The sequence below is a fragment of the Gopherus evgoodei genome, chromosome 1, assembly GCF_007399415.2.
Source record: "Gopherus evgoodei ecotype Sinaloan lineage chromosome 1, rGopEvg1_v1.p, whole genome shotgun sequence".
NCBI lineage: Eukaryota > Metazoa > Chordata > Testudines > Testudinidae > Gopherus > Gopherus evgoodei.
In genome coordinates, this window is record NC_044322.1 from 290,243,857 (window position 1) to 290,264,173 (window position 20,317).

The following is a 20,317-nucleotide window of genomic DNA, read 5'->3' on the forward strand; positions in this document are numbered from 1 at the left end:
CCCAGACACGACCAGGATTCCTTTGTGCCAGGCAGTGTACAAGCATAGTATTTGACATACTCTAGGTCCTGATGATCTTACCCTCCAAACATGTGTCTTCTACCCCTGATAAAAGATTCTGCATAACTCATGAGATTTCAGTATCTTTTTGCACTATAAACAATTTGATATTCCGTTGCCTCTTGTCTGGCAACATTTGCTGCCTTATGAGACCATTTCTGCCACCCTTAGCAATTCTGTGTGGGATTTTAGTCCATGAGAAGTCAGGAGGTGGCAGGTAAAGTCAACAATAAACCTAGTGAAAATAGATGAATGAGGTCCCCTCCACCCTGCCCCAGTATCTCTTTCTCCTGACCACACAATACAATATGATCAAATTTAAAGTCCAAGTCTGCCATTTGTACAGAAGCCACGTAGTACCTTACTCCATGCATTACCATTTCCCCAAGTTTACTTTGCATACCATTTTAAGGATTAGAAGAGTGCTCTCAGAGCACTTCTTTAACAGAAATTCTCAATCTTTACTCCCACTCTGCTACTTAGTGAACAAATGTCCTTATGCCTCTTCCCCGCACAGAGAAGGTAAAATATAAGTTATACTCATAAGAGGCATTGTTCAGGTTACATTAGAGCTGGAGAAAATTAATCACTCAACAAGCTGATCTTAATCCCAGTTATGTTTGAAAATTCCAATATATTATGAGTTTGGCAACATATCAATATAAGCAAGACATTTTATATCTTTCAGTTCCTATATATTTACCTGTAAGTATAACATTTTTACTTGCATACTTTTGAGCCATTTTACTCATTTAGAAACTAATCCTGAGAAGTGTTGGGCTCCCTCAGTCCCTTACATTTCCAAGTTTGACCTTAATACTTGTGCTGTATATATACACACCAGGTCACTTATGCAATTATAGATTTGCCAGTTAATACAGTATATGAAGTACTACAAACTAGAATTTTTAATCTATTTTATCTATAATAAACTACAGTACAATAATCCTCACCAATATTTACAAAGTTTAGTCTGCATGAGATGCACAGAACAAGCGTAGAGTCCATGTAGTAGTTTTAAATATCATATGTAGTGTGAAATTTCTGGAAACTGTACATGTGCAGGGAAGTACCCTGCTTGAAACTATTGCAGCACAATCTTTCAAGGTATTTATATCAAGCTCACAGTGCTACGTGCAGATCTGTACTACTCACCAATTCTCTTTAGACAAGTTTTCTCCCTAAAAGGTAACCCACTGACAGAGCTATTGTAGTGTGAAAACCCTCAACGCATTCACATTTCTTTAGCAATGAACAAACTCTCTTACATATTTAGAGTCAGAGATTAAGGCCAGAAGGGGCCAGCAGATCATCTAGTCTAACCTCTTGTACGTCTGACATTGCTTAATTTATAATGAAAGAGGTATCGGGCCTAGCCCTGGCACAAATTAAGCATCGGCTGGGCGGCCGGAGAGTGTCACCTGCTGGCCAGGAGCCCAGAGGTGCTGGGGCTATGAGCCACCAAGCCTAGAGGTGCTGGGGCTCATCCCTGGCAAGCCTGGCACAAATTAAGCACTGCTCAGAGGCCACCAGCGCCCACACACTAAACTGAACCCATTTCCAAGTCAACCAGTCAGAATGCCAGTAAATGGCGTACACCGGACAAAAGCACTATGGGGTTGGTGTTATCCTCATTTTACAAATGTGGAAAACAGGCAAAGAAGATAAAGCAACTTGCCTCGGCGGCACTGCAGGCTAGTGGATTAGGCACAGACAAAGCAACCAAGAGATGTTTGTCTGTTTGGGATACTATTCTCTTTTTATACAAGACCCTGTCCAGGAATGCTGGAAGAATCAGCTGCAGTCAGAAGAGCATACTTGGAAAGGATCTTATATAAAGGAATGTGACTGAAATATTTAGAGAAGATTAAGGAAGGAGCTGCCAGTCCCCTAAAGGTGAAGGGCTTCCTGCATAATTGCTCTAACAAATACATCATACCTCAGCCAATTGATTGTTTTTGGCCAGGGATATCTACTTTTTTATTAGTATGTCTAAACTGAAGGTTATTTTCTTCATTTTAGCAAGAGCCCTGCAACTGGACCTTTAATTTCTAGAAGACAGAAAGCAGCTTGTTGCCTTCATACATTTAAACTTTTTTTTATTGTTTTTTAACTCTATTTATGGGGTATGACGCTCCAGCTATTTGAGGCTATCTTAAGACAACCATGCAATGCCAGAATATCTGCAAACCTACTGGTTCAACTCAAGCTAAAATAATGACATTAAGAGTTGAACACAGCTGACAGCAATATGTTTGCACATGTAGGAATCTATAAGAAGGTGTATAGCCTAAAATAACACTGCTCTACAGCCAAAAAGCTTCTGAAATAAATGTAGTCCAACTTTACTAATTCTAGGTCACTGAGAACGAAAATGATGCTTAAAATTGTTGATTGGCTCTAGTTTTCAAGATATGCTATTGGGTCGGTATATACGACTCTTGACTTGGGAATGGCAGAGGATAAGTGAGTTATAAAGGGAAGGGATCTCAATTTAAACCAGAAATGACTGAAATACATCTTTGACTGGATCTAGGAATAAATCTATGACTGGGTTTGGACAGTACTTGCTTTTGAGGCAAAACAATGAATGATGCAATCTGAAGCTGGTATTGCATCATACATGATATGAATTGCATCATGTTATTCCTAGAAGTCATGGATGATGCAATCATAACGAAGCTTACATCACTCTGCTGAACAAATTGCCCTATATCAGCTCTAGAAATCATACAGTGTCACACTCTCTTAGTTGTTGTCAGTGTTTGATTTTGCAAAGGAACACATTTCTGTTTAGCCAAAGTGAGCAGAGATGCCTCGTACTTGTGTGAAGAGTGCAGATAACTTCTGCTATGTTTGTGGTGAAGTGACTTCTGCATCACAAAAGTGCAGTATAACCACTATGGTTAAGAAAGCCTATCACCTTTATTTTGGCTGCAAACTTGGAGATCAGGACAAGAGGTGGGCCGCACACATATGCTTCAACACTTGTGCAACAAATCTTCGCCAGTGGTTGAACAGGAAAAGGAAATCTATGCCTTTTGCAGTGCCAATGATTTGGAGAGAGCCAACAGATCATACCAGCTATTGTTAATTCTGCATGGTGCCTCCAGGTGGGAAAGGTGTGGAAGAAGAAGAAAAAGTGGACTGTGCATTATCCAAACATTCCATCAGCTATATGCCCAGTACCCTACAGAGAAGGACTGCCGGTTCCTGATTCACCAGAATCATTCTCACTTGAGTCAGATGAGGAAAAGGAAGAGGAAGAGGATGAAACTTCTGGTCTTGAACCATCAATGTCACAGGACCCACGTTTTCTCCCATCCTCCTCCTCTGAACCACACCTCATAACACAAGGTGAACTGAATGACCTTGTCAGGGATTTGGAGCTACCCAAGAGGAAGGCAGAGCTGTTGGGCTCCAGACTACAGCAGTGGAATCTCCTGGCAGGCTGTCAGGGCAAATGGAGCCCATCAGTGCTTGCAGACTATTGCTGGACAGTGACAAGAGATGCTCCATTTAATGAATACAAGAGACAAGCCAAGAAGCGCCGAGTAGACACTGAATAGGACTAAACTATGTACATAATAGTTTTTTGACTTTTGTTTCATAATAAATTTTATTTATATAACCCTTTTGCTGATTTTTAAAGTGTTACATAAACAGGACAGGTGAAATATTATCATGTAAAGCAACCATAAACACATGAAAAGACCTAGGTTTACAATTTATGATTAAAACTCTACTATCTACACAATATACATAGACATAAAATGTAAAAACTTAACTATCTTAGAAACAGCAGCCAAACAGTTGTTTTAATTGTCATATTTGAATTCAGCACATCAAAATACATAATAAATACCACATTTTATCTCTGAAGCAGACGACTTCTCAAAAATTGTAGACCAGTGTAATCCCTACCCCAAGGAGTTTACAGTCAAAAAAGACAAGACAGACGAAGGGTGGGAGGGGAAACAGAAGCCAAGAGACGTAGTCATTTGTCCAAGGTCACCCAACCAGTCAATGGCAGAGCCAGATATAGTAGATATAGTTTGTCAAGCCCCAGTCCATTGCACTGAACCAACTTGCCTCTCTGGAATAATTTTCTTTTTTGTTTTTTAAGCCAAGGGTGAGTATGAAATAAAATCATAGCTTATTCTCATTGGTCTTTTGCCTTATTTTAACCTTACTCCTAAAACATTAACATCTACATAAAATATTCTCAAAGTGAAGATTTCACTTAAGCAAAAAAAAAAAAAAAAAAAGAATGGTGAGTTTGGGGGAGTTTAGTGTTCTGAATGATTTTGATATAGAAGAATAATCATTTACAATGATGTGAGGTATCCCATACAGCTATACCTTTTCATATAAAGCATACAAAATGCATTCAGATACATTGGTGTTACAAATAAGCTATAAATAAATGGAACTTTTATGAAAAACTAACTACTACACATAAAAATACCATTTTGCCTGATTAAGTTTTTTTCAGCATTGGCTTAGCACTCATTCTTATTGCAAATTTCATCACATGCAGCCAAGCAGTGTTTAGATGATATTTTTGTTAGTTATTTATTTATTTAGCTACTAGGGAAAAAATGGTCTTTGATCTGAATTAATGTTTATTTGTGGGAGAGGTTTGGGTTTGTTTTTTTTAATTAAAAAACTGTAAAAGAAGATCAGCAAGTTTAGTTAAAGAACAGTTAATTGCTTAAATGAAAAAACACTTTCCACAATTCCTACTGCAACTGAAGTTAACTTGTAAAACACACACCTCCTTCCCCAAAAATATCACCTTTAAAAATTTCCTCTTGTACAAGTACATAAATGCTGAGACTTAATTTAAGACTGATGTTACCAAGACTCACCTGTAATTATTAATTAGCATTATTATTCATTTACATATTAAGGCCTTGATCCTACAATTAGATCCACAGTCAGACCTCACATGAATCCAACTGCTCCATATGGCAGGATTAGGGCCTAAATAAATGTTTATGAAATTTATCTATGACAAGGATCTTAGATTGTAATAGAAGATTTTCCAGACTAGACCAAATCTTAGAAGTCAGATCATGTATGTGAAAATAAATTTGGGGGGGGAGGGGTGTTTGAGAGGCAGCACAGAGCAGTGAACCAAGCACAGGACTAGGAACCAGAGATCCAGTCCTGGCTCTGTCACTGCTTTCAGGGACTCGCCCAAGGCCACACAGCTATTGGTGAAATCCTGGCCCTACAAAAGTCAATAGCAAAATTCCCACTGACTTCAACTGGCACGAGGTTTTCACCTAGTGTCTCCATCTGTGAGACTAAAACTTCAGCAGGGTTAAGAGGTTTAATCTGTTAGGGTATGTCTACACTACAAGCACGACAGTGGCACTGCTGCAGCATTGCATGAACAGCAGTTAGGAAAAAAAATGTAATTGTCAATGAGACAACCCCAATACAAATGCATTGAGAAACAATTATAACCTCACTAAGCCATCTTTATTACAATTTCAGAGTAGAATCACACTTTTAAAGTACATATTCATTTCACAGATCCATTGCATCAGACGGGCCAATTAGTCACAAATTTAACTTGTTGTAGCCCTTGAGCGTTGTTACGGTGTATAATGCCATGTGCCTAATTTGGTTTTATGATACCATCAAAAGGCTTCAAGTATGCACAGGACAGAAGGGGAGTTGATATGGTGCAGACCAGACTGAAGGCATATGTGTAGTGCACTTTAAGAAGCAGTTTTCCTCAAGTGTTTGTGCAGTAGAGTATTATTTAGTGTGCTAGTTTGTTGTGTTTGAGTCACTGGTATCACCCTTGAGGGGCCAGCCCACAGGCAGCGTAAACGATCTTCTATTGCCACCAGTTAAGTGATAGCACTCATAAGACAAACACAAAATAGAAATACCATTGGAGTCCTATGGTAGAACATGGGGTATGTCTACACAGCAAGGAAAACCCCGAACTCAAGGAGCTCTGGTTGTCAGCTATTTCACTGCAGCATAGACTTCCAGACTCAGGCTCTAGAACTCTGAGGGTAGGAGGGTCCCAGAGCCCAGGCTCTGGCTCAGAAATCTACACAGCAATGGAACAGCCTATAGCCTGAGACATCTGGCACGAGCCAGCAGCAGGTTTTTCTTTGCTGTGTAGACATACTCCAAAAGAGCAAGGCAAATATTTTCAAAAGTAGCTAGTGATTTTATTTGCTTGACTTTCAGAGGATGCAAGTTTCTGAGGGAGGGGGGGAGAAAATTAGGCCTCCTTAAGTTGTCAAATTGGGCACCCAAAATCACTAATCGGTTCTGAAAATATTAGTCCAGATTTTAAATCTGAACCTCTACCTCCCCATTCCAGGTCGTGTGTGTTTTGTCTTATAACAATATAAGAAATCCATGCCTGCAGATAAGACATTTAATTTATGAGAAATACACATACATGCATGAAAATTATGATGAACTTGACTATGACACAAGTCAGGTGTTTGATCACTGTATAAGAATTTGAACAGAGACCCTAGGGATGGGGGCAGTCTAAGAACACAATATAATAAAAATACAACAAAGTACAGTTTGGCAGAATCACACCTAAAATGGCTACAATAGCTGGAGTCAACACTATGCTGGAAGTTAGTGATAGGAAAAGGAAACCAGCACTATCACAATTAATGGCTCTAAAATAAGAGATGAGATCAGAGCAGAGTTTAAAAATGTTTAAGACATTAGTCAGTGACAGGTACTGAGGAAGCATTACCTAGCTCCCAGTAAACAACTTCAACTCTGTTATCCCCTTTGCACAAATGGTTGGAGGAAGAACTATGGACCTGATCTGGACTCCATTAGAGAGAGGCAATGTGAATCTTTCCATTGACTAATGAGATCTAGATCAGGTCAAGTGTCTATTTGAGAGACAGATAAAAGGGAATGCTTTTGAAACACTGACATCCACTATGCCTAATGTATATTAAGTAGGGGGTTCTGCTTCTCTTCTTTATCTATATTTCCTCACCCTACTAATGTTGGGGTGCTTGTCTCCCATAGGTTACTAGACCTTTTACCTCAAGTTTATTAGCATATATACCAATTAGTTACCAGTCATTCTTGCCATCACTCATCTGCTGATGTTCCCATCTTAAAATAGCTAAAGCTGATAGCAACTGGCATCTTCTGGTTACTTGTCAGCAGTTTAATCTTTCTTGTTTGTTACCGCATTTAATCTCGTGATATCTTATGATCTAGGGTTCCTCCTGGCTAGCTGTTTACATGAAGGCTTTGGTGGGCTTTAGTCCTGGTTTAGTTCAGCTAAGCTATTGTCTTACAAGCCTTCACACTTACAGGCTCATTATGTTACAGCCTTAACCTATACCTATGCCTAACCTAGCAAATACTCATAAGCTATAAGGTTGGTTGAACCCTATGTGAAGGGAAGTTCCTTGTTTACTTTCATGTGTCACCCTACTTATTTTCTTGTTGCAGACACTAAGGCCTGGTCTACACTTAAAACTTATACCAAACCTGTTATCTTTGAGAGATGTAATTAAAGTTACTTAAACCCTAGTATAGACATCTAAGTCAATGGAATTCTTCTGGCAACCTAGCTACCACCTCTCGAGAGGGTGGATTAATGGGAGTGGATGGAAAAGAACATTCCATCGTTGTAGTGTCTACATTACAACACTATGGCTGCACCACTGTAGCATCTGCAGTGTAGACAAACCCTACCTTTTAAAAAAGATAAGATTTTGTGATTACAACTGTCTTTTCTCCCTCACTTTCCCATCAAATCATTCCTCCATTTTAAAACCATTTAATGTGTAGTCTCAGTAGATGAATTCAGAAAAAGATGCATTTTTCAGCGCTTTTTGCTGCCCACACCTGGAATCCCAAACAATGGACTGTGACTTTTTGATGCCAAACTAAATAATGAGTATCATTCTTAGAAAGTTATTGGGAAGAGCCTAAGTGCTATTTCAAGAACGACAAATGAGCAATGCTTCTGCATGGAAGTAAGCACTTAAGTTAGCCACTATGTGAAGATTACATCTCAGAGACACGGGTACATAATTTATAAAAAGGCCTTCTTATGTGCAGTGCTTTTGTTGCTCTCTGACCAAGTTAGTACTGTACTAGCTAACTGAAGTGAGAGGACTTCAGAGTTAAAACCACACCAGATTCTTCTGACCACAACTGCCAAGATTTACATTGTTAAATTCAAAAAGCAAAGAACTTTCGTAAACCTGTAGTGCTGAAGGCAAGATTGTCTCCTCTCGCTTGAGCTGTGGGTCAAAAGCTCAAGCTTCCTTTTGTCTATTAGACAGGTCTATAAATAAAAAGGGAATCCCACAGACCAGACCAGTTGTGTAGTGCCAATGCTTTGTACTGCCATGCGGAAAATCCTGCTTCAATTACCTGTCAGTCTCGGGGTTCCTGGACCAGCTGGGACTGAAAGCATTCCTGAGGCAATGGTCTTGGCTCCTGGGGAGGAGGAAGTGCTTTGAGTCACTCAACAATGACCCTTACAGATGAATTAAGGAGCCACATAGACTGGTTTCAAAGGGAGGTTCATCCATTTCTCTGCTGGAATGGCAGACGCCAAAGCACATGGTCTCATGTTTGAGGTATTATGGAGAAAAAGTTAAAAGGTGGGCAGTAAGGAAAACATCTATATTTTATTTTATTGTACTCATATACTATACTATACACACACACACACACACACGCTTTTAAATATTACACTGATTTTGAAAGGGTGTTAAAACATAAATATGAGCCATTTGTGGTCAAGCCACTGAAGAGCAAATAAACTGAAAATATAGAGCTCAGTCAAAATAAGTAATTTTGATGCCAGCGAACACAAACAAATGTCAAGAACTGAGAATATAATGTAAGGGGATGATCATAAAGGAGGTGAGTGAGCACTAAGAGATAATACTCATCATTTACATGGTGATTTATCTTGCTGTCAATTAGCCCCATGTTACAGATGGAAAAACTAAGATAGAAAGATTAAGTAATTTGCACATGGCCACAGAAAGATGTCAAAGCCAGGATTAGAATTCAGGATTTCCTCACTACTTTTCCTTCTCTCTGTATTGGAAAACAACACGAGACCCTGGAGTGCCGTGAATACCAGATACAGTGAGTAGAGGTCATAGTTAAGGAACAGGAATACCCAACAGTTTTTCTGGATTTTAAGTACAGATTTGCTCAATGTGTAAAACAAAAAGCAGTAATAGAATACTGAGATCCTCCATGTGAAGGCCAGACTTAGGTCTGCTTGTTCCTATCCTTTGCCATCCCTACAGTCCTCAGATGTTGCTTTTTTCCTAATAAGCTACATGTTCATCAGATCAGACAGGAGTATCAGCATCTCAATCACTACATCAAATGTGCTGAAGCATCAACATAAGGCACAGTGATACCATTTGTCAGCTCAACCATTTTTAGTTAAACATGCTGCAACCTGTATAGATACCACCTGATCCATTCATGAAAAACTGAAAATATGAACTACTTTCTTTAACCTTAAAGGACCATGCAAGGGCCAAACAAATGTGACGTGAAAATCTGAACATCTAGAGGTGGACTGATACCTTGCAGCACTGCATGGTGTCTTGTTGACATAAACAACTCACCCGCAGAATGTGCTCAGATCTTTGAAGGCAGATAAGCAGAATACATGTGACCATTCATGATGCAAGTTAAGAGAGCACAAGCCGTTCAAAAGGTTGCCAAACCGCAAAGGCCAGCAATAGAGATCAACAATCAAGAAGCATTCCAAAACCATTTCAGCATGCTAGAGGCCAGGATGTCCATGACCAAAAATGTAGGACAACCAATATAAAATCTGAACTCCACATAAAGATACAAGTATTCTAAATACTGAGGGAAACTGAAAACATAGGCAGATATATAGATACTTTTTATATGTTAAGGGATAAAAATTCAGACAAATCTGTAAAACACATATAATGGGGAAATGCAAAGCTAACAAGCTCAATGACCATGCTACCAAAGTAGGGATTTGACTTTTAATGGGTGTCAGCATGCTTTAAGCAAATGATGCACGAGTTAAACAAGTGAAAGAGCTTCCTCCATGTTGAAAATTATTTTACCTGCTACTTGAAGTTTGATTGTATGTTTGTAACAATCACTACCACAAGTTATCAAGTGCACTGAACCCAGAGCTTCAGCAGCAAGCACATGTAAGAAAGAGACATAATTCCATTAATCCGTAACAAATCTTACCCTCAAAACAACCTCAGAGACCTCAAAGTTAGAAGAGGAATAAAAGAGAAAGGTGGGGAAGGAGAAGTGGCACAGGTAGTTCTAAATTGGCACTCCTTTCTTACAGATAAATCAGATGTTCAAGAAATAGAGGGGATTTCTGAGCCTTATGAATGGCTTCCACTCTGGTAAGCTAATATGATGTTAATATTCCATAAAGCACTTGAATTTGGAAATCTATCATGAGCAGGATGAGCTTCCCGAAGATGACGTAAGACCATAAGAATGGCCATACTGGGTCAGTCCATTTAGCTCAGTATCCTGCCTTCTGACAGTGGCCAGTGCCAGGCGCTTCAGAAGGAATTAACAGAACAGGTAATAATAAAGTGATCCAGGTAACTAGCCAATGACTCCAATACAGAGAGTCTTATCAACTCTAGAAACAAATAGTTATCCACTGTGGACTAGACATTAGAGGGGGACAGGATTCATGCTTTACTTGACTTCTGTACATTCATTGAGAACCTGAAAGTTTGCCTCTTACATTGTGATGTATAGGAATGCCAAACAGAAATCGACTTTCTGAGTCTATACTATGGCATTCCTACTAAAGAGTCACGAATGTCATTCTTCTGGATGAAGAATATCTATATTGATTAAGCAACAAAAGCTGACTCATTCAATGCATAATGCTTGAAAAACAAACAAACAAGAAGTATTACAATGGCACCCACTGTGTGTTTGCATTGGGAAATGGAATAACATGAGAAATGTCAATGCAGTAGATTCATCAAGCTTCGTGATCAGGTATTTTGTTTGCTTGGTTGCTTTTAATTATACTGCTTGAAAATAGTTAGCCTCCTTAGCTGAGATTATGCAGGCATCTGTTCTGGAGTACTTTCTCCTCTATCAATGTGTTCAAATAACTGCTATCATCATGACCATTTTAAATTAAGTACATTTAGAATGCCAAGCAGCAGGGAGAAAAGAAGGGGTTAGGAAGATAAACTATACAACTTCCCATGTCTTAATCCCACTGTTGGAATATGACAGGTTTCACCAATTTGACAATTATAACAGCAGGAACCTCAGTGCTTCCAGGAAAGTGCATTAGAACTGAAAAATTAAGTGTAGATGACAAGATAAAGGACTTTAAAAATCATAAATGTAAATTAATAATCAAATATCATAAAGATCAACTAAGACACAGATGGCAAGCAGTTTTCCCCAGTGTACTTATACTTGTTCTTCCTGTGCATGTATTTGGGTCACTTGCTAGATTAAATCTCATGTGGCAAGCCCAACAGAGGTACAGTGCAACAGTGTATGGATTCAACATAATTTTAAACTGAGCAATAGTTTCAGATAATAAATATCTTAAATGTGTACTCAGATTTGACACAGGTTGGAGCATTAAGCAGAAAACTATGGAAGAGAGCTATTTGAAATCATTTCCCATCAGCAGGGCAGTTCAGTTTGTGCTTACTAAACAGAATAGAGCAAACACTAAAAATATGGTCTATTGTATTTTATTTGATTGAATAAACCTCCTACGCAATAAAGGTGGGAAACACCTTCTATTATTCATATAAATTGCTGTTTTCCCCAAGCGATTAGTTCATAAAAAGGTTACCTCACAAATAATTTCTTCTCATGTAATTCACTTTAACTTCTTAATTTATAAATCAAGATTGTAAAACTTGGTAATAGCTTGCAGTCTACATTTGTCTATGAGAACTACGGTCAGTAAGGGTGAACAATGGAATTCCATCTGTCTATGCAAAGGACATCTATTTAAAAAAAAATTGTAGGCATTTTCAAATGCATCAGTTTTATGAAGGGTCTACAGGATTATCACTAATGTCAAAATGTCATACTAATACTATCTTAAAATTAGCCTTTCTTCCAGTACTTGGTAGAAGAGCAAAAATACTTCAGTGGAGGAGGTGTTTTTGAGATGGTCACTTTAGGCTATGTATGATCTCAGGCATCATAGAATATCAAGGTTGGAACAGACCTCAGGAGATCATCTAGTCCAACCCCCTGCTCAAAGCAGGACCAATCCCCAATTAAATCATCCAACAGATTTTTGTCCTGTATCCCTAAATGGCCCCCTCAAAGATTGAACTCACAACCCTGGGTTTGGCAGGCCAATGCACAAACCACTGAGGTACCCCTCCTTCCCCTTCTGGTGCATAGGTACCAGAAGCACTAAATCTTGCAAACCCTAGTTGTACACTGACAGTGACCTAGCACAAGTTACACCAAGGACTACACCATCACAACAAAGCACCCAATAGCCAGTTAAACAAAAACTGCAATTTAAAGTCAAGCACAAGTGGACAAGCAAAAGCAATTGTGCAAGTGTGATAGTCTAACTACAGCAGCAGACATCTTCTCTGTCATACTGGTACATAAGTGCAGTTCTCATTACCGTGAATAAGAATTTCATGTACATGACTGGAAATTAGCCCCCTTAATTGGGAAAGAAATTGGATTTAACACATGGCAACAAACAGCAAGAAAATCTTCAACACAGCCCAGTCATGGAAATTACATTCCTCCAATACAGCTGTATCAGTTCCAACTGATTTTGCTCAGCTAAACCTGTGTTAACCAGGAATGTCAGCTCAATGCGGTATATCACAAACATTTAAGTATTATACTCCCTATTTAACTTGTTCTTTCATATAATTTTCTTACTATCTTCCAATGATCATCTGTCCAAATAGGGAGATAATTGGAAAAAATATTTACCTTGTTTTCTAGATGAAGAGAGGGAATCTTTCCACATGATCTCAGCATACAATATAGAAACATCAAGACCCTTTAGGAAAATTACAGCAGAGGGGAGGAAAAAAAACTTGCTTTTGTAAATTCTGTACGCATCATTTGAAATTTCTGGGCTTAGAGGGAAACAGAAAAATGGTGGGACTCCCTCCATTATACTGAACTTTGGTTTAGTTGCCCCTACTTAATTCAAAGTTTTCAATACACAGTCTGAACCATAAGAAACCCAACACGTGTTCCTTCTCCTTATTAATATTCCACAGACAAGTATAGCTTTCAAGTACACCTCACATAAATCATATGGATTTATGATTAAAGGATGGGATGTACAGATTTTCTTATTATATTTCTTAACCAAAGACTTTAAATTAAATCCATTTCAATTTAACTGGATGAATGGAGTGAGGGAGAGAAAAATAGAAATATTGAGCCCTTTGATATAAAACAAAGCTTAGACTAGGTAAGTTTGTTATATCTCCATCATGCACAGTTTTCAATATGGTGCCATGAAGTCTCTAAAATATTAAGTTTTACCACAGGGAAATTGATTTTGCTATAAGAAGTTTTTACGATGCCACTTAATCTTAACCAACCTACATTAAAAAAATACAGAAAGAAAATACAGACACCTTTTATATAGTAAGCTTGATCATTATAATATATAAAGAACAGATTCTGATATAATTTCAAAGTAGTGGAAAAGGAAATAGAAAAAGTTACGGTAACATGATGCCCTCCTGAAACAAACATTACAGTTTCCAAGCTTAAATGCACAATCTTGATTCACTTAAAGTTAGAAGCATGATCCATCTCCCACATGGGGTTCCAGCACTGACCTCCTTATTAGTGTTACTTTTCAAGAAGGCTCCTGTAGGGCAGTACCATTCTGCGATTACAGTTAAAAGAAAATTTTAGGTCTGAGAATCCCATTTTTAAACATGTTGATGAGCTAGGAAAAGCTATTACTATCTTGCAACACTTGTTTTTCCTGTCCCTTTCAGTGTGGTAGTTGTAAATGTGCTAATTAGATGATCTATTGTACAGAAATGTCATTAATTGCAGTTCAGTGCACCCCAGTGAATTGTTATTTTTTAGTTACAACTACTAGAAAAGTGTTTAATTTATTTAAAAGCTAAAGACATAAACAATCCTGTATTTTAGAATTTAATTTAAACAGTGTGAGATTAATGTTAAGAGGATACCATGTGATTATCTTTTCCATTCTTTCAGAGATGGCCTGCGATTAAACATCACTAATATTTTCTAATGGTATTAAGGCACAATTATGGTAGGATCAAGAGACCATGACCACCACATCAATAATGCTAAGTAGTATTTCAAATGACATTGCAATCTTAGCTAATTTGGACTAGCCAGTAGAAGCAAAGATTTATACCACGTCCTTAAACAATACAGTTTTGTAATACATGCTACTTAAGTTCACATAAATACACTATTCCAAAATTCCTACAGTTCTTAAGTGTAACAAGATGGGTTCAGATAGTGTCAGTGTGTCCCCATTTTCAGTTGATCTAAATCAGACCTTACATTTTAAAATAGAAGATTTTTCTTCTGTGTGTTTTTTTTAAAGGCATTTTAAAACAAACAAGAAGCACTATATAAAACTGGAGGGCTGACAAACTAGAATATTTTAACTACCTCACATACCTTCTTCAAATACATGTAATTGACTTGAAGGATTAAAGTTTGAATGCTTACAGTCAAACTGTAAAGTAAACTTTTCCAGGGCTAAGATGCTGGATCACAATTGAAACTTGGCATTCAGTTTCAATAGAATACTAAGAAACCTCAAAAAAAAAAAAGGGGGTTTATTCTGGAAACCGTGGTAGATCTTAGCTATGGCAGGTGCACTGTTACACTGCGTAAGAGAATGCAAGAAAATTCCAAATTCAGTAATTAATTGACTCCAGTACAGAGACTATTTCCCAAGGCAGTTGACTAATCAAAGCCATGACTGATCCTTTCCTTTCCCATTAATGTGCCTGAAAGTTTGGAACAAGTTATCTAGCAATAGCTCTGCCTTAGTCATTTCCCCCTCTCAATCTTGCCCCTCACACACCCTAGCTAACTGAAAGCTCCAAAAGATTAATACCCTTAGACTCCAGCTAGAAATGTTTGTTGCCACTCAATGTGCATATGAAACATGAATCTCTGACCTATTCGTTATATACACACATATTCACTTTTTAAGTTTGGCTAGGACTCAGACATACTGCAGTGGCCAGTTACTACTAGATAGGAGGATTCAAGTGGCATTGCTTCCACATAAATCCACTCTGCAGAATCCCAATCACCAGCTCACCCTAACCCTGAGGATTAATTCACTTTCCAAAGCAGAGAGAGGCTGATGAAAAGCTGTCAAAGTAAATCTATGCTCACTTTTTGGATGGTTCAATTTCAATGGAGCATGAAACACCCCAGGACAGTTAATAAGTTTAGCGAGGCATGCTGTTCTCCCTAATATATTTTAATTATGCATGTGTTTTAATTGTAATCAAATTAAGTCACCGGAAAAGGCACAAACTGGAATATTCCCTAATTGCTAATGGAGCTTTTCATCAGTTTCTAAACACAAGTACATTTAGGAAAGAAATAGGTAGAGACACTAGCACAACCATGACATTTTCCAGCAATCGATACAGTTTCTTTGACAACACAGTTCAGGTCTCATTAGCTGCCCAAACTAACCCGAATGCAAAAGACAACTTCAAGCCCCAGGGACTTCATCTTTGCTAATTAGCATAAAGGAATGTTGAACACACAAACTAAAGCTGAACAATGAAAATGAAAACTAAATGCGTTTAGAAGAGCTGCTCATCAGATCTTCAGCAGGCACTGTACACACACGCAGTATGCACTTGCAATAAGTACAGTGCAAAGTTAAAGCAGCGATTTCTATTCTGCGTGTGTGTGTGTGTGTGTGTGAACTGTCATATGCTCCGGAAATCAGACTGTCACAGAAACAACAGGAATCACTGGAGGGAAGAGATCTATTACGGAGACCTGGGGGGTGAATCCAGCCAAGACGCTACATCGTTTAATGGGTTTTTGTTATACTAAGCAAACTATATACACACACATGCAAACACACACACACACACACACACACACACACACACACACACACAACGTTCATGCACTCAATGCCCACCGAACAGAGATTTCCGTTCCCCAAAACTTAAGCGCTTGCAAACCGGGAGCACAGAAAGTAGCAGTGGTTTGGACACACAGCAACTCGCCTCGCCCGCCGCCCGCACCGCTTTTCTGTTCTCTCTTCTTGCTGCTGTTTAATTCCCTGTTTAGAATAAACAAACTTGATCTACACGAGTCCTGACAGCGGGGCAGCTTGGGCATTGGAGGGCTGGTCTATGGCAGGCACCGAGCAATGCTAGCTAGGCAAAAGAGTGGCGAGGGATGCATTTAACTCTGAAGATGCCGCCGACTAAGGATCTTCCATCAACAGGTGAGCGCGTCCCCTCCGCTTCATCCCCGCCGGGGAGCCCGGACAGGAGCCGTGTCCGCGCCCGCGGAAGGCGCTTGGAAGCAGAGGAGGCTCCGCCAGTGCTGAGCCGCGGGGGCTGCTGCCCAAGTTGTTCCCAGACCCCCCGCGCTCTCCCGGGGCTCCCGGCGCGGCCAGGCTGCACGGCTCCCCCCGCATCACCTACCTGTCATCGTAGCAGAAATCCGCCCCCAGGGTGTTGAGATACAGGACGAGCCCCAGGGCGCCGCTCACCAACTCTGCGATCATCTCTCCTCCGCCTCCTTCCCCTGCAGCCGCCGCCGCCGCTGCTGCTGCTGCTCCGGCACCGGGGCAGCGACAAAAAGCATCCACCCCCCCTACCCCTCGCTCGCCTCACTTCTTCCTCCTCCCCGCCAGGCTCAGGCCACTTCTCGGCTCCGGGCTCAGCTCGGCGCGCCCGGCATCCTCCTTCTCCGCCTCGCCCTCGGGCAGCAGCTGGAGCCGCGCTCCGCACCGGCGGCAGCCGCAGGTTTATTGTTCCTCGCTCTCCGCTTCTCCCTTTAACCCATGGCAGTTCGGGGAGCGGGAACCGGAGCGGCCGCTGCTCTTCCTCCGCCCGGAGTGCCTGTGCCGCCAACCCGGGCGCAGCTCAGTGACTCTTCATTGGCTCCAGCCAAAGCCCCCCTCGCTGCTGAACTGCGAGAGCCGCTGCCGAGGCTCCGGGAGCACCCGCGTGGGGTTCTCCCCCAGCTCCCACCGCGCGTGCGTGCTCCCCTCCTCCGGCCCGCCCCCTCCCCGCCTCTCTCCCCTGCCCGCCCCACTCTCCTTTCACCTTCAGTTTCGCATTGGGAGACGCTGAGACAGCGAGGGCGCGGCTGGCGGAGCGTCTAGGGCGAGAGGCTGGCTCGGCTGGTACAAGCTTGCCACAACCTCCCGCACCCTGCAGTATAAATAAGCTGGAAATGCAACAATAGAAAGCGAGCCTGGGCCGTTTGTGGGGGAAGTGAAGGCGGATCCTTTAGCTTTCACCGGCCTGACTTGGGTCTCCGGGATGCACCCAGGAGCCTGCGCTCGGGGTTGCGCTGTGTGCGGGTAACGTTTAGCGGCACGCTCTGCTTGTCGTTAAAACTGCAAAACAATGATGGCCCTAGAGAAAGTCCCCTAGCAGGCTGCGCGCACGTGTGGAGGGGTGCGGCGGGAGTGGAAATCAGACATTAGCTGTGCGGGGAACCCGGCGGGGGGCGGGGGGCAAGAAGTCATGCACGGAAACGCTCTTCAATCATTCACGGAACAGGGAGCGATGGCAACATGAAAAGGGTGCGGGTCTGCATAGGGTTTGCTAACGTTGCCTCTGTTTGACACCGATCGATCCCCCGTTTCAGTGTGTTTCTGAAAGGTTTCCAGGAAGTGGCACATCAGGCGGTCCCTGAGGACTGGGAAGCTGCACATCCAGCCGTATGCAATATGTTGGGGAGCTTTGAACAAGTTTTATTCCCCCTCTGTCATTGTTTTACGCAGTTCTCTCCAGCCTCCCAATGGATTAAGTCCATTAACACTTCTCAGAGGCTGTGCTTGAGGTGTTCTTGTGAAGCCTACCGCTGTGTCTCAAACATCCCTACGGCTTCGCTGCAGGCGTGTCGGTACCACCGGGAGCAGTCATTGCAGACGTGAGGGTATGCTGCGCGCCGTACAGCATATTAAAGCGTTGAGCGGGCCTTATTGAACTCACTACTGGGAGCTACCAGGGATTAGAGGTCCAACTGCCCCTCAGAGTACAGCACCTCGATCAGGGGTCAGCAACCTTTCAGAAGTGGCGTGAGGAGTCCTTTTTTTCACTCTAATTTAAAGTTTTGCCTGTTAATAATACATTTTAATGTTTTTAAAAGGTCTCTTTAGTCTATAATATATAACTAAACTATTGTTATATATAAAATAAACAAAGGACCTGGGCAGTGAGAGTGCCACTAAAAATCAGCTCGTGTGCCACCTTCAGGGGCAGCTCTATGGATTTTGCCGCCCCAAGCACGGCAGACAGGCTGCCTGTGGCGGTTTGCCTGCGGAGGATCCGCTGGTCCCGTGGCTTTGGCGGACCTGCTGCAGGCGTGCCTGCGGAAGGTCCGCTGAAGCCGCGGGACCAGCGGATCCTCCGCAGGGAAGCCACGGAAGGCAGACTGCCTGGTGCCCTCGCGGTGCCGACAGAGCGCCCCCCGCAGTTTGCCACCCCAAGCATGTGCTTGTCGTGCTGGGGCCTGGAGCCGCCCCTGGTCACCTTTTGCATGCTTGCCATAGGTTGCCTATTCCTAGGATAGATCTTGCATGCTCAGCTGCCAGCAAGAACCTTGCCTTCAAAACTCATCTGGGAACCTGTTTTATATACCTGCCCAGACAATCCTGGTCAGCTCTACATAGTATACCTCTGTAACAAGATGATTGAGTTCAGACCCAGCTCCTCTGTGAACCATTCCAACAAATCCTGCATAAAAGACAAGGTAATGGCTGCTGGGCCATAAGAGCAGAAACATCATGTCAACTCCATCCAGGAAGGATATATGAATGGTGGGATTTTTTGCCAAAGAGGCAGGGAGGACTATTGGCTGGAAGAGAGGAGGTCCTGCAAGGAAACCCTGGGAACAACCAAGCCTGGAAACAAAGTTTTGCTGAGGTTGATCTCTAATTTTTATTTGAGTTACTACTAAAGCTACAGCCTGGATAATTCAGTGGCAGAAGGAGCATAAAAAGCTGCCAACCTTTGAGTAGGCTGCATCTGTCCTGAAAGTGCACAGTTTCCCGCTGAGATTTTATAGGTTTCATCCCCTACTTAGCAGGAGTGGAATTGGAAGGGACATCAGGAGGTCATGTAGTCCAACACCCTGCTCAAAGCAAGGCCAATCCTCAGACAGCTTTTTGCCCCAGATCCCTAAATGGCCCCCTTAAGGATTAAACTCACAACCCTGTGTTTAGTGAGCTATCCCTCCCCCCACTGCACTTACAAGGACGTATGATGCCTATGCAACTGGAATGCAGTGCAGTACTTGTGTGGGTGCCAGGGTATTAAGAGAAGGTGGGTGAGGTACTATCTTTCATAAAAACAACAAGAAATCCAGTGGCACCAGTAGCCGTGTTAGTGTGTATCCATAAAAACAACAAGGAGTCAGGTGGCACCTTAAAGACTAACAGATTTATTTGGGCATAAGCTTTCGTGAAGTGGGGTTTTTACCACGAAAGTTTATGCCCAAATAAATCTGTTTAGTCTTTAAGGTGCCACCTGACTCCTTGTTGTTTTTGAGGATACAGACTAACATGGCTACCCCCTGATATCTTTTATTGGACCAACTTCTGTTAGTGAGAGAGACTAGCTTTGGAGCTACACAGAGCTCTTCTTCAGGTCTTGTGTAGCTCTAAAGCTTGTCTCTCTCACCAACAGAAGTTGGTCCAATAAAAGATATTACCTCACCCACCTTCTCTGTGCAACTGGAAGGCATTTTGCTTTTCCACAGCACCATTGTACCAATAAAGGACAAGGACCATCGTAAAGAGTTTTCTTAGCTGAGTGAAATGTGATTAACACAATCACACAGCTGAATGTGTCTGACACCTGAAGCTTTACATGTCATGTCAGCTACAGGATTCCACACACAAGAAAATGCTGTGGCCCAGCAGATGAAGCAGCCGGGGCAGTGACTTTGCTACAGGGCTCTACAAGACTCTACTTGAAGACATAGGCTCTTTGCCTAACTCAGGAAATAACCCTGAGGAAGAGAA

General features: G+C 41.6%; 1 protein-coding gene across 1 annotated transcript in view; it reads right to left on the reverse strand.

Annotated features, from left to right (window-relative positions):
* The window catches only part of TMTC2 (transmembrane O-mannosyltransferase targeting cadherins 2), a 402,975-nt gene extending 385,711 nt beyond the window's left edge, over positions 1 to 17,264 (reverse strand). The window contains exon 1 of the mRNA XM_030548615.1: positions 16,761 to 17,264. Coding sequence (XP_030404475.1) covers positions 16,761 to 16,843 — 83 coding nt within the window. The 5' untranslated portion in view covers positions 16,844 to 17,264. The remainder of the gene's footprint in view (positions 1 to 16,760) is intronic.
* Positions 17,265 to 20,317: the final 3,053 nt, after the last annotated feature.